Source organism: Oncorhynchus kisutch, linkage group LG4 (assembly GCF_002021735.2).
Source record: "Oncorhynchus kisutch isolate 150728-3 linkage group LG4, Okis_V2, whole genome shotgun sequence".
Taxonomy (NCBI): Eukaryota; Metazoa; Chordata; class Actinopteri; order Salmoniformes; family Salmonidae; genus Oncorhynchus; species Oncorhynchus kisutch.
Window position 1 is genome coordinate 17980837 of NC_034177.2, and position 19506 is coordinate 18000342.

General features: G+C 41.0%; 2 protein-coding genes across 2 annotated transcripts in view; one reads left to right on the forward strand and one right to left on the reverse strand.

Annotated features, from left to right (window-relative positions):
* LOC109889158 (ankyrin repeat domain-containing protein 13C) overlaps positions 1-991 on the reverse strand; it is a 58419-nt gene extending 57428 nt beyond the window's left edge. The window contains exon 1 of the mRNA XM_031822550.1: positions 888-991. The gene's annotated coding sequence lies outside the window, so the exon portion shown is untranslated. The remainder of the gene's footprint in view (positions 1-887) is intronic.
* A 2293-nt stretch (positions 992-3284) lies between these two features.
* On the forward strand, positions 3285-10771 carry LOC109889160 (cystathionine gamma-lyase-like). Its single transcript, XM_020480379.2, has 12 exons — positions 3285-3591; positions 4198-4279; positions 4450-4545; positions 6318-6427; positions 7412-7546; positions 7773-7830; positions 7934-8011; positions 8293-8445; positions 8827-8948; positions 9194-9246; positions 9429-9567; positions 9860-10771. The coding sequence occupies exons 1-12, from the start codon at positions 3415-3417 to the stop codon at positions 9872-9874; spliced, it is 1218 nt and encodes a 405-aa protein (XP_020335968.1). The 5' UTR covers positions 3285-3414; the 3' UTR covers positions 9875-10771.
* The last annotated feature ends 8735 nt before the right edge of the window (positions 10772-19506 follow it).

Consider the following 19506-nt stretch of genomic DNA (forward strand, 5'->3'; position numbering starts at 1 on the left):
TTCATTTTTACAATTATCGACTGATGGTGACTCAATGTTGTTGCAAGCATATCACGCGAATAGTTATCAAAAGTCAACTCCGCCTCCATTTAAGAAAACGGAGTTGATTGTTCCTCAGCTACATTACCAGGGGGTGTTAAGTTAATATACATGATTGGTTGTTACATTCTCTGGTGTTACATTAGGGGATATTACAACCCAATAGATACAATGTTACTTCTCATTAAATGGATTGGCTACTAATGTACACGCCTACAATCAATGATGTTACAATTACTAATTAAATGGTAAAGGAAGGGGGATACCTAGTCAGTGTTACAACTGAATGCATTCAACTGAAATGTGTCTTCTGCATTTAGCCCAACCACTCTAAATCAGAGAGGTGTGGAGGCTGCCATAATCGATATCCAAGTGTTCGGTGCCCAGGGAACAGTGGGTTAACTGATTGGCTACTAGTATGCTCATTTAGGCTACAATAAGTTCTCAAGTTGTACTACAAGTCAAATTTTAGCATTATTCATAAAGTAAATAGTTACAACACTTGGATTGAGTCGATTGTCATATCTCATTGTGTCATCATAGCACAGATCAAGAGTTTATAGATTTGCTTACCCTTCATGGTCAGTCAATCAACTTTCCATTCTGATGCAGATATAAAATACACTGAGTGTACAAAACATTATGGTGTCGAAAGAAAGGTGTCAAAAGTGTTCCCCAGGGATGTGGGCCCATGTTGACTTCAATGCTTCCCACAGTTGTGTCAAATTGTCTGAATGTCCATTGGGTGCTGGACTGTTCTTTATACATACAGGAAACTGTTGAGAATGAAAAACCAAACCGCATTACTGTGCACCTGGCACCTACTACCATATACCATTAAAACTCACCTTAATATTTTGTCTTGCCCATTCACCCTCTGAATTAAACAAACTCTTAACAAAACTCCCCCGGCTAGCCAGAATAGATTACGACTCCACACTTGTTTACAGCTGCACTGAGGTCAGACAGACTTCCTGTTTAGATTAAGAAACTACAGCGCCTGCAGGAGATATGGCTCAGAAAATGTACCTCAATCGGGCGTTGTACTCAGAATTGTCCCATTATCCCAACTGTTACACTGACAAGACTGAATAACTGCTAAATAACTAGCAGTATTTCAATCTTCTTGTGTAGTAGTTCGGTCTGAACAATAACATGCCTTGCAGTACGGTTTTGGAAACCAAGGAACATATTTTTCTTATTAGCAAGAACAAGAACAAATTAAAGGTTAAATTACTGCATGCCTTTATAGGGTTAGGGTTCCGACATGGCCATATCTCCATGTTACAACACTTGTTTACAGAAGACAAATGGAAGTCAGAGGTGACCCCCTGTGCTATTTAGCCATCTAGCGTGCTCAAACACATGTGGAAGCCTATCCTATCCCAGTGTAGCTGTAAGCAAGTGTAGGTTCAGAATCTATTCTGGCTATGCCCTGGTTAGAAGATACCTTCATGAATAGAGCTAAAGGTAGTTAGCGTCTATGAATGGGCTAATTAGAAAAGGTGATAGATACCTGCTTGGAAGACACCTAGAGATATAGATTTCAAATCTAAATACTGCTTATATTGGTTCTCTGTTGTGGATTTACCTTTGGATTCATTAGCTATTTTAATCATTTTAACCAATTTCTTTGCCTTTTTGTTTGATTTTCAATCAATATCAATTAGAACCTGTCTATGCTTAATTGGATAGATTGCCTTCTTTACCATTCAACAACAAAATAACTGACAAACATTAAGGGCTACTTCAAAATGGAGATTGCCTCAATAGCGCTGCCCATGCTGTCACAGACGCTACAATGGCACAGATACTAGAAGGACTGTGGATCTACACATTTCGAAATGTTACTTTTTATAGTCAAACTGTCTTGACTAACACAGGGACTGAACATAGCACACTGTCTCCCCCTGTGTCACAGGAGTGGAAATAGTTGTGTGATAGAGAAACATTTATTTTTATCACAGCAACATCTCGACTCTCCCTCATAGCATCAATGGGAGTGTCATTGTTATTTTTTTTGCAATATTTTGCTTTTTATGTACTAAGACAAACATTCAAATGTGTTATAATAACTCTCCTGTTTCTCATGTTTTACATTCAACTGAAAATATGTATGTGGAAAAAATACACAGTCAACTGGCTGATGATACTGTTAGAGGCTGCGTCTAACCCTAACCCTAATCCTGACCCTAACCCTAACCCTAACAACAAAGATATACGATTTAAAAATGAGTCTCTTTTTTTTCATAACTGAAAATATAATTATTTTGGTTGGTCAGTTACTGAATAAGGATGGATATCTACTCTCATATGGGGAATTTCTTGAAAAGTTTAAAATTCCAATAACCCTGAAAGAATATGCAATTGTTTTTGATGCGATTCCAAGTGGGGTTGTATCTCTTTTTAAATTCCTCTGTGGTTGATGTAAGTAACAGATTTACATTCAAACATATTCATTAGCAATATTAACATCAAAGATAAATGCAGTAATAAACAGATTATGAATATTGTTTGTCACTACAATTCCCTCAGCAAGATTCTTTTGGTCAAATATCTATGGTGATATACAATGGGGGAAAGCATGGAAAATTGCTAACAAATATTGTATCAGTAACAAAGTAAAGGAAGTTTCATTTAAAATGTTACATAGAATTTAAAGATTCAAGCTGAATATTGAATATAACTGTTATTTCTGTGGAATGGAGAAGGAGACCATTTTCCATTTGTTTTTTGCCTTTATTTATAGTAGGTTGTTTTGGATTGACATACAGAATTTTGTTACAAAATAATAGGACCGGTTGTACTATTTAATGGTTTTGATATAATGATTTATTTCAGAAATTCTGACATAGATACAGATGTAGTATATTTATTTCAACTGCTAATAATACTAGGTAAATTTCATATTCAGAAATGCAAATGGTCTAATTCACTTTATAAATTAGTTTAAACAATATGGCACCACTTTAACTAAAATGAAAAACAAAAAGACAATTAAAACTTGTATTATTAATGAATATGATTTGTTTGTTTAGGATTCCTGGCCATGTAAATAGTTTGTATGCTTGTTAACATGTGACTATTCCTCTTGTTTGTTGATATGTGTTAATACAAAAATGAATAAAAAATCCTGCCAGCAACAAAATCAAATAAGCCACGTGCAAATACGGGTGACGTGTTACGGGACACCCCTTTTGAAACACCAATCGGTGGTATCCTCCCCTTATAGAGAGGCTGTGATTGGGCTAGACATTATAAGGGTATTTTTACACGTCGCCGCTTATTCACGGTTCAGTTTCCATTTAGATTATTCAACGGTGAAACATACACATCCTGTAAATTACTCTCAGGGAACCGGACTTGATTTGTAACATGGCTTCAAAACACCAACAGAACGACTTGCCTGCCGGGTTCCGAGTGCAGTTCAAATCTTTCGCAACAGAGGCGATCCACGTTGGTCAGGAACCTGAGCAGTGGAAATCTATGGCGGTGGTACCACCTATTTCTCTGTCCACCACGTTCAAGCAGTATGGTCCTGGAGATCATGCTGTAAGTTACCTAATGTATACCATTAGGCTAACGTAAAGACCGTAGGGGAACTGTAGTAGGAGTTACCTGCGGGACTAATTTGAAATGTTTTGAATGTTTATTATGACCTGACATTATAGTAGCTATAATCATTGTATATCGAACAAGATTTGTTTCCCTATGTACTGTATCTAGATAGTTCATGTCTAGCAGTAACCCTATATAGGACGCCGTACGACATATATAGGGCTAGTTTAACAGTAGCCAAGGCCAGCAATAACCTAGGTGTCTGGTATCGAGAGGCGTTCGTTCAGCATGGGGTGTCATACCGGTCTGGACGGTATACTGAACCGGAATGACATACTGTAGTAGCAATGTACTGTCTTTTGTAGCATCTTTTCCTGCCCAGAACGAGCTTGGCTCATTTTGCACTTATTCATAAGTCAGAATGTTGGTTGCACGATGTCTTACAGTTATGGGAAATGACCTTTTTTTGATGAATACTGAAAGTGTTAACGAGTGGCATTACATTTAACGAATAATTAATAGCCAGATCAGCAGTATCAGCATCTGTTTATTTATGAAAAATGTGGGCTCTCTGAATGTGGAATGTTGTGTCTTCATCAGGGTTTTGAGTACAGTCGGAGTGGAAACCCTACTAGAAACTGTCTGGAAAAAGCTGTTGCTGCTTTGGATGGAGCAAAGTATTGTAAGTGTTCATGTCTGACACCACTACCTCATGAATTTGTATCTAATAAAATATAACAAGTTAGAGAATGTAGGCCTATAGCTTACAGGTAGAAAATACCGCTATGCATTTAACTAGACTCCTGTTTACAACTTGAAGAGAATGTATTCTTAACTGGGAATTTTCTGTAGGTTTTGCTCTTGCTTCTGGGCTGGCTGCGACTATGACCATCACTCACATGCTGAAAGCTGGAGATGGCGTTGTCTGCATGAGTGATGTATATGGAGGTAAGACATGGCCCAAAGTGTCTGTAAAACTGTCAGGAGAATTACCAAACAACAAGACAAATGTTGCCAGTGAAAGAGTACACGCATACAGTTGAAGTCGGAAGTTTACATACACTTAGGTTGGAGTCATTAAAACTTGTTTTTCAACCACTCTACACATTTCTTGTTAACAAACTATAGTTTTGGCAAGTTGGTTAGGACATCTACTTTGTGCGTGACACAAGTAATTTTTCCAACAATTGTTTACAGACAGATTATTTCACTTATAATTCACTGTATCACAATTCCAGTGGGTCAGAAGTTTACATACACTCAGTTGACTGTGCCTTTAAACAGCTTGGAAAATTCCCCAAAATTATGTAATGTCTTAAGAAGCTTGTGTCAATTGAAGGTGTACATATGCATGTATTTCAAGGCCTACCTTCAAACTCAGTGCCTCTTTGCTTGACATCATGAGAAAATCAAAATAAATCAGCCAAGACTTCAGAGAATCTTTTTTTTGTAGACCTCCACAAGTCTGGTTCATCCTTGGGAGCAATTTCCAAATGCCTGAAGGTACCACGTTCATCTGTACAAACAATAGTATGCAAGTATAAACACCATGGGACCACGCAGCCGTCATACCGCTCGGGAAGGAGACGCGTTCTGTCTCCTAGAGATGAAAGTACTTTGGTGCGAAAAGTGCAACTCAATCCCAGAACAACAGCAAAGGACCTTGTGAAGATACTGGAGGAAACGGGTACAAAAGTATCTATATCCACAGTAAAAACGGGACCTATATCGACATAACCTGAAAGGCTGCTCAGCAAGGAAGAAGCCACTGCTCCAAAACCGCCATAAAAAAGCCAGACTACAGTTTGCAACTGCACATGGGACAAAGATCGTACTTTTTGGAGAAATGTCCTCGGGTCTGATGAAATGGAACTGTTTGGCCAAAATGACCATTGTTATGTTTGGAGTGAAAAGGGTGAGGCTTGCAAGCTGAAGAACACCATCCCAACCGTGAAGCATGGGGGTGGCAGCATCATGTTGTGGGGGTGCTTTGCTGCAGGAGGGACTGGTACACTTCACAAAATAGATGGCTTCACGAGGAAGGAAAATTATGTGGATATATTGAAGTAACATCTCAAGACATCAGTCAGGAAGTTAAAGCTTGGTCGCAAATGGGTCTTCCAAATGGACAATGACCCCAAGCATACTTCCAAAGTTGTGGCAGAATGGCTTAAGGACAACAAAGTCAAGGTTTTGGAGTGGCCATCACAAAGCCCTGACCTCAATCCTATAGAATATTTGTTGGCAGAACTGAAAAAGCGTGTGTGAGCAAAGAGGCCTACAAACCTGACTGTTACACCAGCTCTGTCAGGAGGAATGGGCCAACATTCACCCAATTTATTGTAGGAAGCTTGTAGAAGGCTACCCAAAATGTTTGATCCAAGTTAAACAATTTAAAGGCAAGGCTACCAAATACTAATTGGGTGTATGTAAACTTCTGACCCACTGGGAATGTGAGGAAAGAAATAAAAGCTGAAATAAATCATTCTCTATGCTATTATTCTGACATTTCACATTCTTAAAATAATGTGTTGACACTAATTGATCTAAGACAGGGAAGTTTTACTAGGATTAAATGTCAGGGATTGTTTAAAATGGAGTTTAAATGTATTTGGCTAAGGTGTATGTAAACTTCCAACTTCAACTGTATTTGTAAGTATTGTTTGATGCATACAGCCATTACCATGAAATGGTAATACATGATTCCTTTTTCTCTACAGGCACCAATCGTTACTTCCGGAAGATTGCTACAGAATTTGGCTTGGATGTCTCCTTTGCTGATTGTACCAAAATCGATTTGCTCCAGGCCGCTCTTAAGCCAAACACAAAGGTAAGTGGAATTCTAAGTCTGCTTAGTTACCTTATTCTATTGATTTATTTTCACCTAAATCTCACATTTGAAAGAACCCAGGTTTCAGGTTTCCAGGGTGTTGGTGTGAGAATAGATGTGTCATCCAGCATCAGCACTAGCATTTTCCTTTTGTTCTTCATGTTAAGTGCTCCACCCTGAGCTTTTCCATGAGTCATGGCATCAAGGAGAAACTTCACTGTGACTTGTCTCTCCCGTCCGTACATGGCCATAGTTTAATACCTAGATCTTATAGATGTACTTTTTTGATGAGGAGCCAAAACTATGAAACTCAAATGACACCTGCTACTACAAGGCTAGATACTGTATATGATTGATATACAGTGGGGCAAAAAAGTATTTAGTCAGCCACCAATTGTGCATGACAATGATCCCAAACACACCGCCCGGGCAACGAAGGAGTGGCTTCGTAAGAAGCATTTCAAGGTCCTGGAGTGGCCTAGCCAGTCTCCAGATCTCAACCCCATAGAAAATCTTTGGAGGGAGTAGAAAGTCTGTGTTGCCCAGAAACAGCCCCAAAACATCACTGCTCTTAGAGGAGATCTGCATGGAGGAATGGGCCAAAATACCAGCAACCGTGTTTGAAAACCTTGTCAAACGTTTTCTGTAAGTCTTCACTTCTGTCATTGCCAACAAAGGGTATATAACAAAGTATTGAGGTAAACTTTTGTTATTGACCAAATACTTATTTTCCACCATAATTTGCAAATAAATTCATAAAAAATCCTACAATGTGATTTTCTGGATTTTTTTTCCTCATTTTGTCCGTCATAGTTTTGAAGTGTACCTATGCTGAAAATTACAGGCCTCATCTTTTTAAGTGGGAGAACTTGCACAATTGGTGGCTGACTAAATACTTTTTTGCCCCACTGTATACTGTATTACCTTCCACTCAAACTAATTTGTTCATGAAATTCTGAAGGGATTCTCTTTTATTTTATGTAGTTAGTATGGCTTGAGACTCCCACCAACCCTACCATGAAGGTGGTGGATATCCAGGCCTGTGCAGCTGTGGTCCACCAACACAACAAGGATACCGTGGTGGTTGTGGACAACACTTTTATGTCAGCCTACTTCCAGGTATGTAACAAGTCTTATCCTGCCCTGTATGCGTTGTTGGTTATGTATCTAGATTGTTGGTTCTGCATTGCCACGTTCAGCCCAGGGACTGTTGGAAATGAAAACCTTAGTTGAACTGAATTAAAATGGATGTGTTCCTTAATTTCACGCTCTCGAGTTTAACACACCCAGTCATTTCCTCTTCATAGACCAGTTCATAGTGTCATTGATTTCTCTTGCTCTTTAGCGCCCCTTGGACCTCGGAGCAGACATCTGCATGTATTCAGCTACTAAGTACATGAATGGTAGGTTCATTCTGTCTGTTCATTGATGTTGACTGAAGAGAATTTCCACACAAATAAAATCAGTTTACATGGGAGTTTAAAAAAAATCTTATTTGATTTGCAGGTCACAGTGATGTTGTAATGGGCCTGGTGTCTGTGAATAATGAGGACCTGTATGACCGACTGAAGTTCCTTCAGAATGGTGAGAGATGGATCAATGGCAACTGGATAAAATCTATGCATGCTAAGCTGACACACCCGCCTACTATGATTGAAGCACTTGAACTTCACTGTGAAGCAGTTGCTACATTTTTGTGACTTACTTTTGTCCATCAAATACCCACACATGCTCGTGATGCCAGGGCTTTCCACCAATTATAAACCACTGTTAAAGAAGGCTTTGTGTGTTACCCTTGTTTATTCTTTGTTTGAGGGGCTGATTGTTGTGTAACGCATTGTTCTTCCTTACTGTACCCTGACAAGCCCTGGGAGCCGTACCGTCCCCCTTTGACTGCTACCTGTGTAACCGTGGCCTGAAGACCCTGCACCTGCGCATGAGGCAGCACTTCAAGAATGCCCTGGCGGTGGCCAAGTTCCTGGAAGCTGACCCCAGGGTGGACAGAGTCATCTTTCCAGGTGACGGGGGGGTTCTCTGTGGATGTCAAACTGTAGTACTTCTGTATATTGCATAACACGCATGTTTTAACTGATTCAGTGGAGTTTGGTTAAATGCGGAAGACACATTTCAGTTGAATGCATTGTTGTACAACTGACTAGGTTTCCCACCCTTTCCTTTAACATGACCTGCTTTCTGGGCAAATAGGTGATGTAACAAAAATTTGGACAATGCATTCACTTTGGTAATTCTCTGGGCCAGTAGAAGCACATGTATAGTTAAACACAGCACATGGCCTCTCCAGTTACTCTCTTATTCTCTGCGCTTGAGTCGACCGCACCCGGTGGTTAAAGGATTTAACAGTCGACTGGTTTTCCTCTTATTCCCCCTTCACTCTGTAGGCTTACCCTCCCACCCCCAGCACGAGCTGATGAAGAGACAGTGCACAGGCTGCCCAGGGATGATCACCTTTTACATAAAGGGAAAACTGGAGAATGCCACCACCTTCCTCAGCAGCCTCAAGGTGATTACAGAATTGAGACGCTCACTTCTGATTCACAATATAATGCGAAGACGATCTCTACTGGACTTGTCTGGTTATGCTGCGTACACCGTAGTTGTCGGAACTATGGTGGAAAGAACAGTGGGAAAAGAAACTGCATGGTTCGCCTCTAGTATGAGGCATCATTGTATTTTACTACAGTATGTGTTGTGAATTCAATCACAGATGGACACAGTAATAACATTTTGTGCTGTTCTTTATTTCAGTTGTTCGCACTTGCTGAAAGCCTTGGCGGTTATGAAAGTTTGGCAGAGCATCCGTAAGTATTCCTACATATCATCAACAATCGTAATATTGTAATTGCTATGATATAAATATTTTAAATATTTTATTTCTATATATATATATATATTACTTTGAAGTTTTGAAACCAACTGTTTAAACAGTGCCAATATAATTATTTTTTCATATTTAGCGATTTCCCTTTTCTTTCCCTCTCAGGGCGATAATGACCCATGCGTCTGTTCCAGAGAGCGATAGGGCTGCCCTGGGGATCAGTGACACACTGATACGTCTGTCTGTGGGGCTGGAGGACGAGCAGGACATCATTGAGGACCTGGAACAAGCCCTGAACGCCGCGGTATGTACACTACTGCACAATACAATGCACTACACTCTGCCTGCTCATAGCATACTCCCTGAAAACAAGTCTCTAACCTCAGATAGCCTAGCACCAAGAACCACTGATTTCTGGCTATTGCGAAGTAGGGTAGCTCTGTCAAATCCAGACAAATGGGACCTGTTCAGTGATGATAATCACTGGAAAATTTTGTCCCAAACACATCCATAGTACATCCACTGAACATCCCATTGCCCTCGACTATCCTTACCACACAAATGGTTGTTTCCATCTTTTTGTTTTCTTTGAGCAGCACCCGAATAAGTAATGTCTTCACGACGTCCCAAGACCAGCGGTTGTCTGTCGTCAGCGGGGCGGAGCAAAGGCAAGAATACCCAGTGTTTCTAGCCGTGTACAAGGAGAGAGCAGCGAGATGGTGCCTCAACACAGCACACACAAACTGTATTTATGAATGCACAAATCAGGGAAAAACCTGCTCTTTAAACATACGCTTTCTTAATTTAATTATTGCTAACCTTTTTTTATCATCAATTCTTTGAATGCTAATTTTATCAGGAGGAAGTATTCCTAAATTTTATTTCTTGCTGCTTTTGCTCTGTGTGTGTGTGTGTGTGTGTGTTTTTTGTTTTTCATTGTGAATGACGGTCTTATTAAATTAAAACTGGTATTCAGGAGTAAGGGAAAACGGCATTCAGTTGTCTTTCTGCTTCATATAGTTAAACATGAAAACGAATGTACGGTACATTGAACTATGAGAAGAATGTCTTGCTCTGTAAATGTCAGGACAGCAGTTTTGATTAAATACAACGGTGTCTGGCTCTATCAGATGTATGCCTAGTAAAGGAAGTTGGACCATGAGGGAGTGCCAACTGCATGCTTGTCCTTGCCTTGTGTCAAACATTTTTAGTGGAATGACTCAAACAAGTATTATTCTCTTGAGCAATGTACAAAGTTCCAGTGGTATTGCTAAACTCAACCCACAGGCTTGTTCTCAGATCAAAACACCCAATGTCAGGGTTTTCTAACTGAGAACCGACCAACCCCACGTTGTGTTGGAGCTCTTCACTCAGTTGACAGTGTTATCAATCACATATCATACTTACTGTATCGCTGATTGCTATGCAAGTATGTGCTTCAATTGAGAAAGACTGTTCGATCAATGTCATCTGTGTGACCAAACTCATTAAATTCACTTTGCAGTACATCATGTTGGAACTCTCATTCACTCAACTGTGTTATAAATCACATATCATACATATTGTATCTGTTTGCTACTTAAGTGTATGCTTCAATGTCTGATCTATGTTATCTGTGTGATGTACTGTAGAATGTAGGCTACTATTTATTAAGCTGTTGTAAACAATGCAATGGAGTAAAACAAATGTATAATTTTGTTTAACCTCTACGGGATCGGTGTCCCTAAACCAGGACGGTTATTGCTATTGTGACTAGAATGACATATGCAACAGCCAACTTTCTGGGACATAGACATGTCTTATGGGCAGAGAGCTTAAATTCTTGTTGATCTAACTGCGGTGTCCAATTAACAGTAGCTATTACAGTGAAATACCATGCTATTGTTTGAGAAGAGTGAGTGCACAACAACAAAACTTTCATCACGGCAACTGGTTTGACACATTCACCTTTGAAGGTAAATAATGTTCTTACATTCAGTAATCTTGCTCTGATTTGTCATCCTGTGGGTCCCAGAGATAAAATGAAGCATAGTTTTTATGTTCAAATGTAGGAACTGGGGTCTACAATTTGACCCCACTGCTGTCTCTGGCTCCCCGCCCGGCCATCTAGATGTGTGAAAGCTAGTTTATAGGCTAATGATCCATCATGTATGACATTCTTGGGAGTGTGTAAACTTTAACATTTTTTATGTATGTTCTCTATAGTTATGTACTTGAAAATGTATCAGTTGACCAATTCGGCACATTTGGGAAAACTCCTGGCAGACTTGATACGAAATATTGTGCAGTAATGTAATTCTTCACTGGATCAGTCTGAAAATTTGTGCACACACTGCTGCCATCTAAATTACTCCTTTTTTTTTTTTTTTTTTGTATGAACTTTTACCATATCTAATATGTTATTATCCTCCATTAATTTCAAATTTCTACAAACTTCAGTGTTTCCTTTCAAATGGTATCAAGAATATGCATATCCTTGCTTCAGGTCCTGAGCTACAGGCAGTTAGATTTATGTGTGTCATAACTAAGTTTATCCGCCCACTGTAAAGACAAAGCATGATGACATAAGCACATATGTATAACCTCCAACTAGGTGGGGTCAACTCCTTACACATCTACACAGCCAATACATCTCTGTTGCTAGGCAGGAACATAATTGGTTCCTCTCACTGGTGTAGTCATGGCCCTGCCTGATGCTAGAACCTTCGTGGACGTGGAAATGTATGTGTGGCAGTTAGGACTGTAGTAGAGTTCAAGCCGCACTCCCTGACCAGCTATCAAGTGTCTTCACTGACATTATACATTTTATTCATTTAGCAGACACTCTTTGGGTTAAGTACCTTGCTCAAGGGCACTTTTCACTTAGTCAGCTCGGGGATTCAAACCAGCAACCTTTCAGTTACTAGCCCAACGATCTTAACCAGTAAGCTACCTGCCGCCCTCTCCCTGACCCAGTCCGTAATGCCTACAGTCCCCGTGTCCGTAGTTCCTGCGTCCAAGAACGCCAAGGTAACCTGTCTAAATGACTATCGCACTCACATCTGTAGCAATGAAATGCTTTGAAAGGCTGGTCATGGCTCACAACACCATCTTCAGACACCCTGTACCCACTGCAATTGGCATACCGCCCAAACAAAGCCACAGATTGACACAATCCCTATTGCACCTCTGTCACCTGGACAAGAAAAACACCTATGTGAGAATGCTGTTTATTGACTACATCTCAGCGTTCAACACCATAGTCCAAGCTCATCACTAAGCTAAGGACCCTGGGACTGAACACCTACCTCTGCAACTGGAACCTGGACTTCCTGATGGGCCGCCCCCAGGTGGTGAAGGTAGGCAACAACACATCCGCCAGGCTGACCATCAACAAGTGTGGGTGCATAGTCCCATCCTGTACTCCTCGTTCACCCACGACTGCATGAACACGCACTACTCCAACACCATTAAGTTTGCTGATGACAACTGTGGTAGGCCTGATCACCGATGGCAATGAGACAGCCCATAAGGAGGTCAGAGAACTGGCAGTGTGGTGCCAGGACAACAACCACTCCCTCAAAATCAGCAAGACAAAGGAGCTGATCGTGGACTACAGGAAATGGAGGGCCGAGCAGGCTCCAATTCACATTGACAGGGTTGTAGTGGAGCGGGTCAACAGCTTTAAGTTCCTTAATGTCCACATCACTAAGGATCTATCATGGTCCACACACCCACACAGTCGTGAATGACAATGCTTCCCCCTCAGGAGGCTGAAAAGGTTTGGCATGGGCCCTCAGATCCTCAAAGTTCTACAGCTGCACAACTGGGAGCATCTTGACTGGCTGCATCACCGCTTGGTATGGCAACTGCTTGGCATCCGACCGCAAGGTGCTACAGAGGGTAGTGGGTACTGCGCAGACATCACTGGGGCAGAGCTCCCTGACATCCAGGACCTGTGAACCAGGCCTAATCGCCAAACATCAGTGCCCTACCTCACTAATGCTCTTGTGGCTGAATGAAAGAAAGTTCCAGCAGCAATGTTCCAACATCAAGTGGAAAGCCTTCCCAGAAGAGTGGAGGCTGTTATAGCCACAAAGGGGGGACCAGCTCCATATTAATGCCCATGATTTTATAATGAGATGTTTGACAAGCAGGTATCCACATACTTTAGTAAGTAACCTGTAAGTAAGCATTTCACTGTTAGTCTACACCTGTTGTTTACGAAGCATGTGAAGAGTAACATTTTATTTGATTTCATTACACTAGTGTCAGAAGTGGGATCACACTTGGCTACTTACACCTGTTTGTGGAACTATTTCAGGAACTGTGGAATGTCAAGGTCAGATCAGTCAAATATGTAAGAAATAGGAATTGGAATTCATCTACCAAATTTGGTGATTTGATCTGGTATTACTAGCTACTAGGATTATGAAATGTTATGTCTGTTTGCACAGTCAGGTAGGCCTCTCTCTTTTGTATACTTCCTTATTCAATCAAATTCATTAATAAAGCCCTTCTTACATCAGCTGATGTCACAAAGTGCTGTACAGAAACTAGAGGTCGACCGATTATGATTTTTCAACGCCAATACTGATACCGATTATTGGAGGACCAAAAAAAGCCGATACCGATTAATCGGACGATTTTTATATATACATTTATAATAATGGCAATTACAACAATACTGAATGAACAATGAACACTTTTATTTTAACTTCATATAATACATCAATAAAATCAATTTAGTCTCAAATAAATAATGAAACATGTTCAAATTTGGTTTAAATAATGCAAAAACAGTAAAAGTAAAAGTGCAATTTTTGCCATGTAAGAAAGCTAACGTTTAAGTTCCTTGCTCTCAACATATGAAAGCTGGTGGTTCCTTTTAACATGAGCCTTCAATATTCCCAGGTAAGAAGTTTTAGGTTGTAGTTATTATAGGACTATTTATCTCTATACCATTTGTAATTCATATACCTTTGACTATTGGATGTTCTAATAGGTACTTTAGTATTGCCAGCCTAATCTCGGGAGTTGATAGGCTTTAAGTCAAAAACAGCGCAATGCTTGAAGCATTACGAAGAGCTGCTGGCATATGCAGTAAAGTGCTGTTTGAATGAATGCTTACTGGCCTGCTGCTGCCTACCACCACTCAGTCAGGCTGTTCTATCAAATCATTGACTTAATTATAATATAATAACACACAGAAACACGAGCCTTAAGGTCATTAATATGGTCAAACCCGGAAACTATCATTTCGAAAACAAAACGTTTATTCTTTCAGTGAAATACAGAACCGTTCCGTATTTTATCTAACGGGTGGCAACCTTAAATCTAAATATTGCTGTTACATTTCACAACCTTCAATGTTATGTCATAAGTACGTAAAATTTGGGCAAATTAGTTCACAACGAGTCAGGGGGCCCAAACTGTTGCATATACCCTGATTCTGCGTGCAATGAACGCAAGAGAAGTGACACAATTTCCCTAGTTTAATATTGCCTGCTAACATGAATTGCTTTTAACTAAATATGCAGGTTTTAAAAAATATACCTCCGTGTAATGATTTTAAGAAAGGCATTGATGTTTATGGTTAGGTACATTCATGCAACGAGTTTTTTTGCAAGTGCGCTTTTGTTAAGTCATCCCCGTTTGGCGAAGTTGGCTGTCTTTGTTAGGAAGAAATGGTCTTCACACAGTTCGCAACACAACTCAAACTGCTGCATATACCCTAACTCTGTTGCACAGAACGCAAGAGAAGTGACACAATTTCCCTAGTTAAAATAAATTCATGTTAACAGGCAATATTAACTAAATATGCAGGTTTAAAAATATAAACTCGTTTATTGATTTTAAGCAAGGCATTGATGTTTATGGTTAGGTACACATTGGTGCAACGACAGTGCTTTTTTCGAATGCGCTTGTTAAATCATCCGTTTGGCGAAGTAGACTGTGATTCAGTGATAAATTAACAGGCACTGCATCGTTTATATGCAACGCAGGACAAGCTAGATAAACTAGTAATATCATCAACCATGTGTAGTTAACTAGTGATTATGTTAAGATTGATTGTTTTTTATAAGATACGTTTAATGCTAGCTAGCACCTTAACGTGGCTCCTTGCTGCACTCGCGTAACAGGTAGTCAGCTTGCCACGCAGTCTCCTCGTGGAGTGCAATGTAATCGGCCATGATCGGTGTCCAAAAAATGCCGATTACCGATTGTTTTGAAAACTTGAAATCGGCCCTAATTAATCGTCCATTCCGATTAATCGGTCGACCTCAAACAGAAACCCAGCCTAAAACCCCAAACAGCAAGCAATGCAGGTGTAGAAGCACAGGGGCTAGGAAAAACTCCCAAGAAAGGCCAGAACCTAGGAAGAAACATAGAGAGGAACCAGGCTATGAGGGGAGGCCAGTCCTCTTCTGGCTGTGCCGGGTGGAGATTATAACAGAACATGGCCAAGATGTTCAAATGTTCATAGATGACCAGCAGGGTCAAATAATAATAATAATAATCACAGTGGTTGTCGAGGGTGCAACAGGTCAGCACCTCAGGAGTAAATGTCAGTTGGCTTTTCATAGCCAATCATTCAGAGTATCTCTACCACTCCTGCTGTCTCTAGGGTTGAAAACAGCAGGTCTGGGAAAGTAGCACGTCCGGTAAACAGGGTTCCATAGCTGCAGGCAGAACCGTTGAAACTGGAGCAGCAGCACGACCAGGTGGACTGGGGACAGCAAGGAGTCATCAGGCCAGTTAGTCCTGAGGCAAGGTCCTAGGGCTCAGGTCCTCCGAGAGAAAGTAAGAAAGAGAGAAAGAAAGAGAGAGAATTGGAGAAGGCATACTTAAATTCACACAGGACACCGGATAAGACAGGAGAAATGGAAGAGCACCAGTAAGCCAGTAACTCAGCCCCTGTAATAGGGTTAGAGGCAGAGAATCCCAGTGGAGAGAGGGGAACCGGCCAGGCAGAGACAGCAAGGGCGGTTCGTTGCTCCAGTGCCTTTCCGTTCACCTTCACACTCCTGGGCCAGACTACACTCAATCATAGGACCTACTGAAGAGTCTTCAATAAAGACTTAAAGGTTGAGACCGAGTCTGCGTCTCTCACATGGATAGGCAGACCATTCCATAAAAATTGAGCTCTGTAGAAGAAAGCCCTGCCTCCAGCTGTTTGCTTAGAAATTGTAGGGACAGTAAGGAGGCCTGCGTCTTGTGACCGTAGTATACGTGTAGGTATGTACGGCAGGAACTAATCGGAAAGATAAGTATGAGCAAGCCCATGTAATGCTTTGTAGGTTAGCAGTAAAATCTTGAAATCAGCCCTTGCCTTAATAGGAAGCCAGTGTAGAGAGGCTAGCACTGGAGTAATATCATCATTTTTGGGGGTTCTAGTCAAGATTCTAGCAGCCATGTTTAGCACTAATTGAAGTTTATTTAGTGCTTTATCCGGGACGGGAAGTAGAGCATTGCAGTCGTCTAACCTAGAAGTGACAAAAGCATGGATTAATCTTTTGGACAGAACGTTTCTGATTTTTGCAATGTTACGTAGATGGAAAAAAAACTGTCTTGATATGTTCGTCAAAAGAAAGATCAGGGTCCAGAGTAACACTGAGGTCCTTCACAGTTTTATTTGAGATAACTGTACAACCATCAAGATGAATTGTCAGATTCAACAGAAGATCTCTTTGCTTCTTGGGACCTAGAACTAGCATCTCTGTTTTGTCCGAGTTTAAAAGTATAACATTTGCCACTACCCACTTCCTTATGTCTGAAACATAGGCTTCCAGGAAGGGCAATTTTGGGGCTTCACCATGTCGGGGCGGCAGTGTAGCCTAGTGGTTAGAGCATTGGACTAGTAGCAAGTTCAAATCCCCGAGCTGACAAGGTACAAAATCTGTCGTTCTGCCCTTGAACAGGCAGTTAACCCACTGTTCCTAGGCCGTCATTGAAAATAAGAATTTGTTCTTAACTGACTTGCCTAGTAAAATAAAGGTTAAAAAAAAAAAAGTTTCAGCGACATGTACAGCTGTGTCAGTGAGTTGCTGCGCAACAGCTTTTTCATTTTTTTTGAGAGGAATGGGAGATTCGATATATTGGTACACATCCGGTGGATAGAGAGACGTTTATTATGTTCAGCATAGGAGGGCCAAGCACAGGAAGCAGCTCTTTCAGTAGTTTAGTTGGAATAGGGTCCAGTATGCAGCTTGAACGTTTAGAGGCCATGATTATTTTCATCAGTGTCAAGAGATATTGTACTAAAAAACTTGACTGTCTCCCTTGATCCTAGGTCCTGGCAGAGTTGTGCAGATTCAGGACAACTGAGCTTTGTAGGAATACTCAGATTTAAAGAGGAGTCCGTAATTTGCTTTCTACTGATCATGATCTGAGATAAGTTGATCATGTTTGTAGATAAGATGAGAGCACCCATCCAGCTAGGATGGAGTCCGTCACTCCTCAACAGGCCAGGCTTGGTCCTGTTTGTGGATGAGTCCCAGAAAGATGGCCAATTGTCTACAAATTATATATTTTGGGAGGGGCAGAAAACAGGAGGGGCAGAAAACCAGCGATTGAGTTGTGAGACTGCTGTAGAGCTCATCACTCCCCTTACCTGGGAGGGGGCCAGAGACAATTACTCGATGCCGACACATCTTTCTAGGTGATTTACACGCTGAAGCTATGTTGCCATTAGTGACCTCTGACTGTTTCATCCTAACATCGTTGGTGCCGACCTGGATAACAATATCCCTATATTCTCTACACTCGCCAGTTTTAGCTGTAACCAGCACCATCTTCAGATTAGCCTTAACATCGGTAGCCCTGCCCCCTGGTAAACAGTGTATGATCGCTGGTTGATTCGTTTTAAGTCTAATACTGCGGGTAATGAAGTCGCCAATGTCTAGGGTTTTCAATTGGTCAGAGCTAACGTAAACTCACCCCATTCCGTACAAATGTGCGTAACCGCAACATTCAAACGAGGCTACAAAGAAAACTAATGGGACTGTAGCGACTGTGTTGACGTCAAATTCGGGGGTGTGAACTAGGATTCTATTCAAGCGTTGATCGACATGATAATGGCTCTACAGTATTGGAGAAAAGTTGAAAAAAACTGACCCTCCGTTACATCTTGACGTGTCATGTCGTAACGTACAGCAAGCATAAAGCAACTATTTCTGTCTTACAATCTCTCTCCACCAGGTGTAGCACTTCTATCATCCTTTGAAAACAATAAATGGACAGTGACTGGGGTAAGGGGGGAATACCTAGTCATTTGTTTCGTCATCATTGCATGCGATCATCATTCTCAAAGCCGCCCTAAAAACCTGATTCAAATTCGACACAAACCTTCAAATAGGTATGTAATGATACATTATATAAACTCTTTATAGTGTTTTATTTACATTTTAGAGGCGATAAGGTGATAAGTTGGACAGATTGAGTGAAAAAAAGCAATTTTCCCACACAATATCTCTCCTTCTCACTATCACACATTAGTACGGGGCTCATTGCCTGCTTGAATTATGCAGAAACGGGCAGCATTTAGGTCATGTAATTGATTCTGTTGGAAAGGGGAGAAATTGTGCTTTAAAATGGTATTGACATGACAGTTGATCTGGAAGTATTGCGTTTTGGGGGCGCTAAAATAAGGGCAATTGTACGGACCAAGGCGATGTAGGAGTTTACGTTAATGTTGGGAGGCTTCGGCGTCTCAGACCCCGTAACGGGAGGAGTTGAGACCAGAGAAGGCTCGGCCTCTGACTCCCGACTCGCTGCTTAATGGTGAGAACCGGTTGAAAGTTTCTGTCGGCTGAATGGGCGACACCTGTTGAGCATTCCTACAGCATTTCCTTCCAGAAGCCATGGGAAAATGGTCCGGCTGCGGACTGTGCGAGGGGATTTATACTACTATATGTACTTACTGGTGGCACATACTTTCCTACACTTAAATTACCCTTGCCTAACTATTGCGTCTGAAGCTGGGCTTGCAGCACAGCTATCCTTGCCATAATGCGATCGTTCTGTATATTATGAGTACAGCGACTGCAATTAGAAGGCATCATGTTAATGTTACTACTTAGCTTCGGCTGGTGGAGGTCCTGACGAACCACGTCCAGATAAAGCGTCCAGGGTTCAAAAAATTGAATGGAAAAAGTCGAGCGAGGGGAAAAAAATATATATATAAACGGCCATTAAAAAGAAAAAACCGTAAAATTGGCAGGTAGCAAAGTAAGGTTAGCAACAAACCGCACGTAAACAAGTT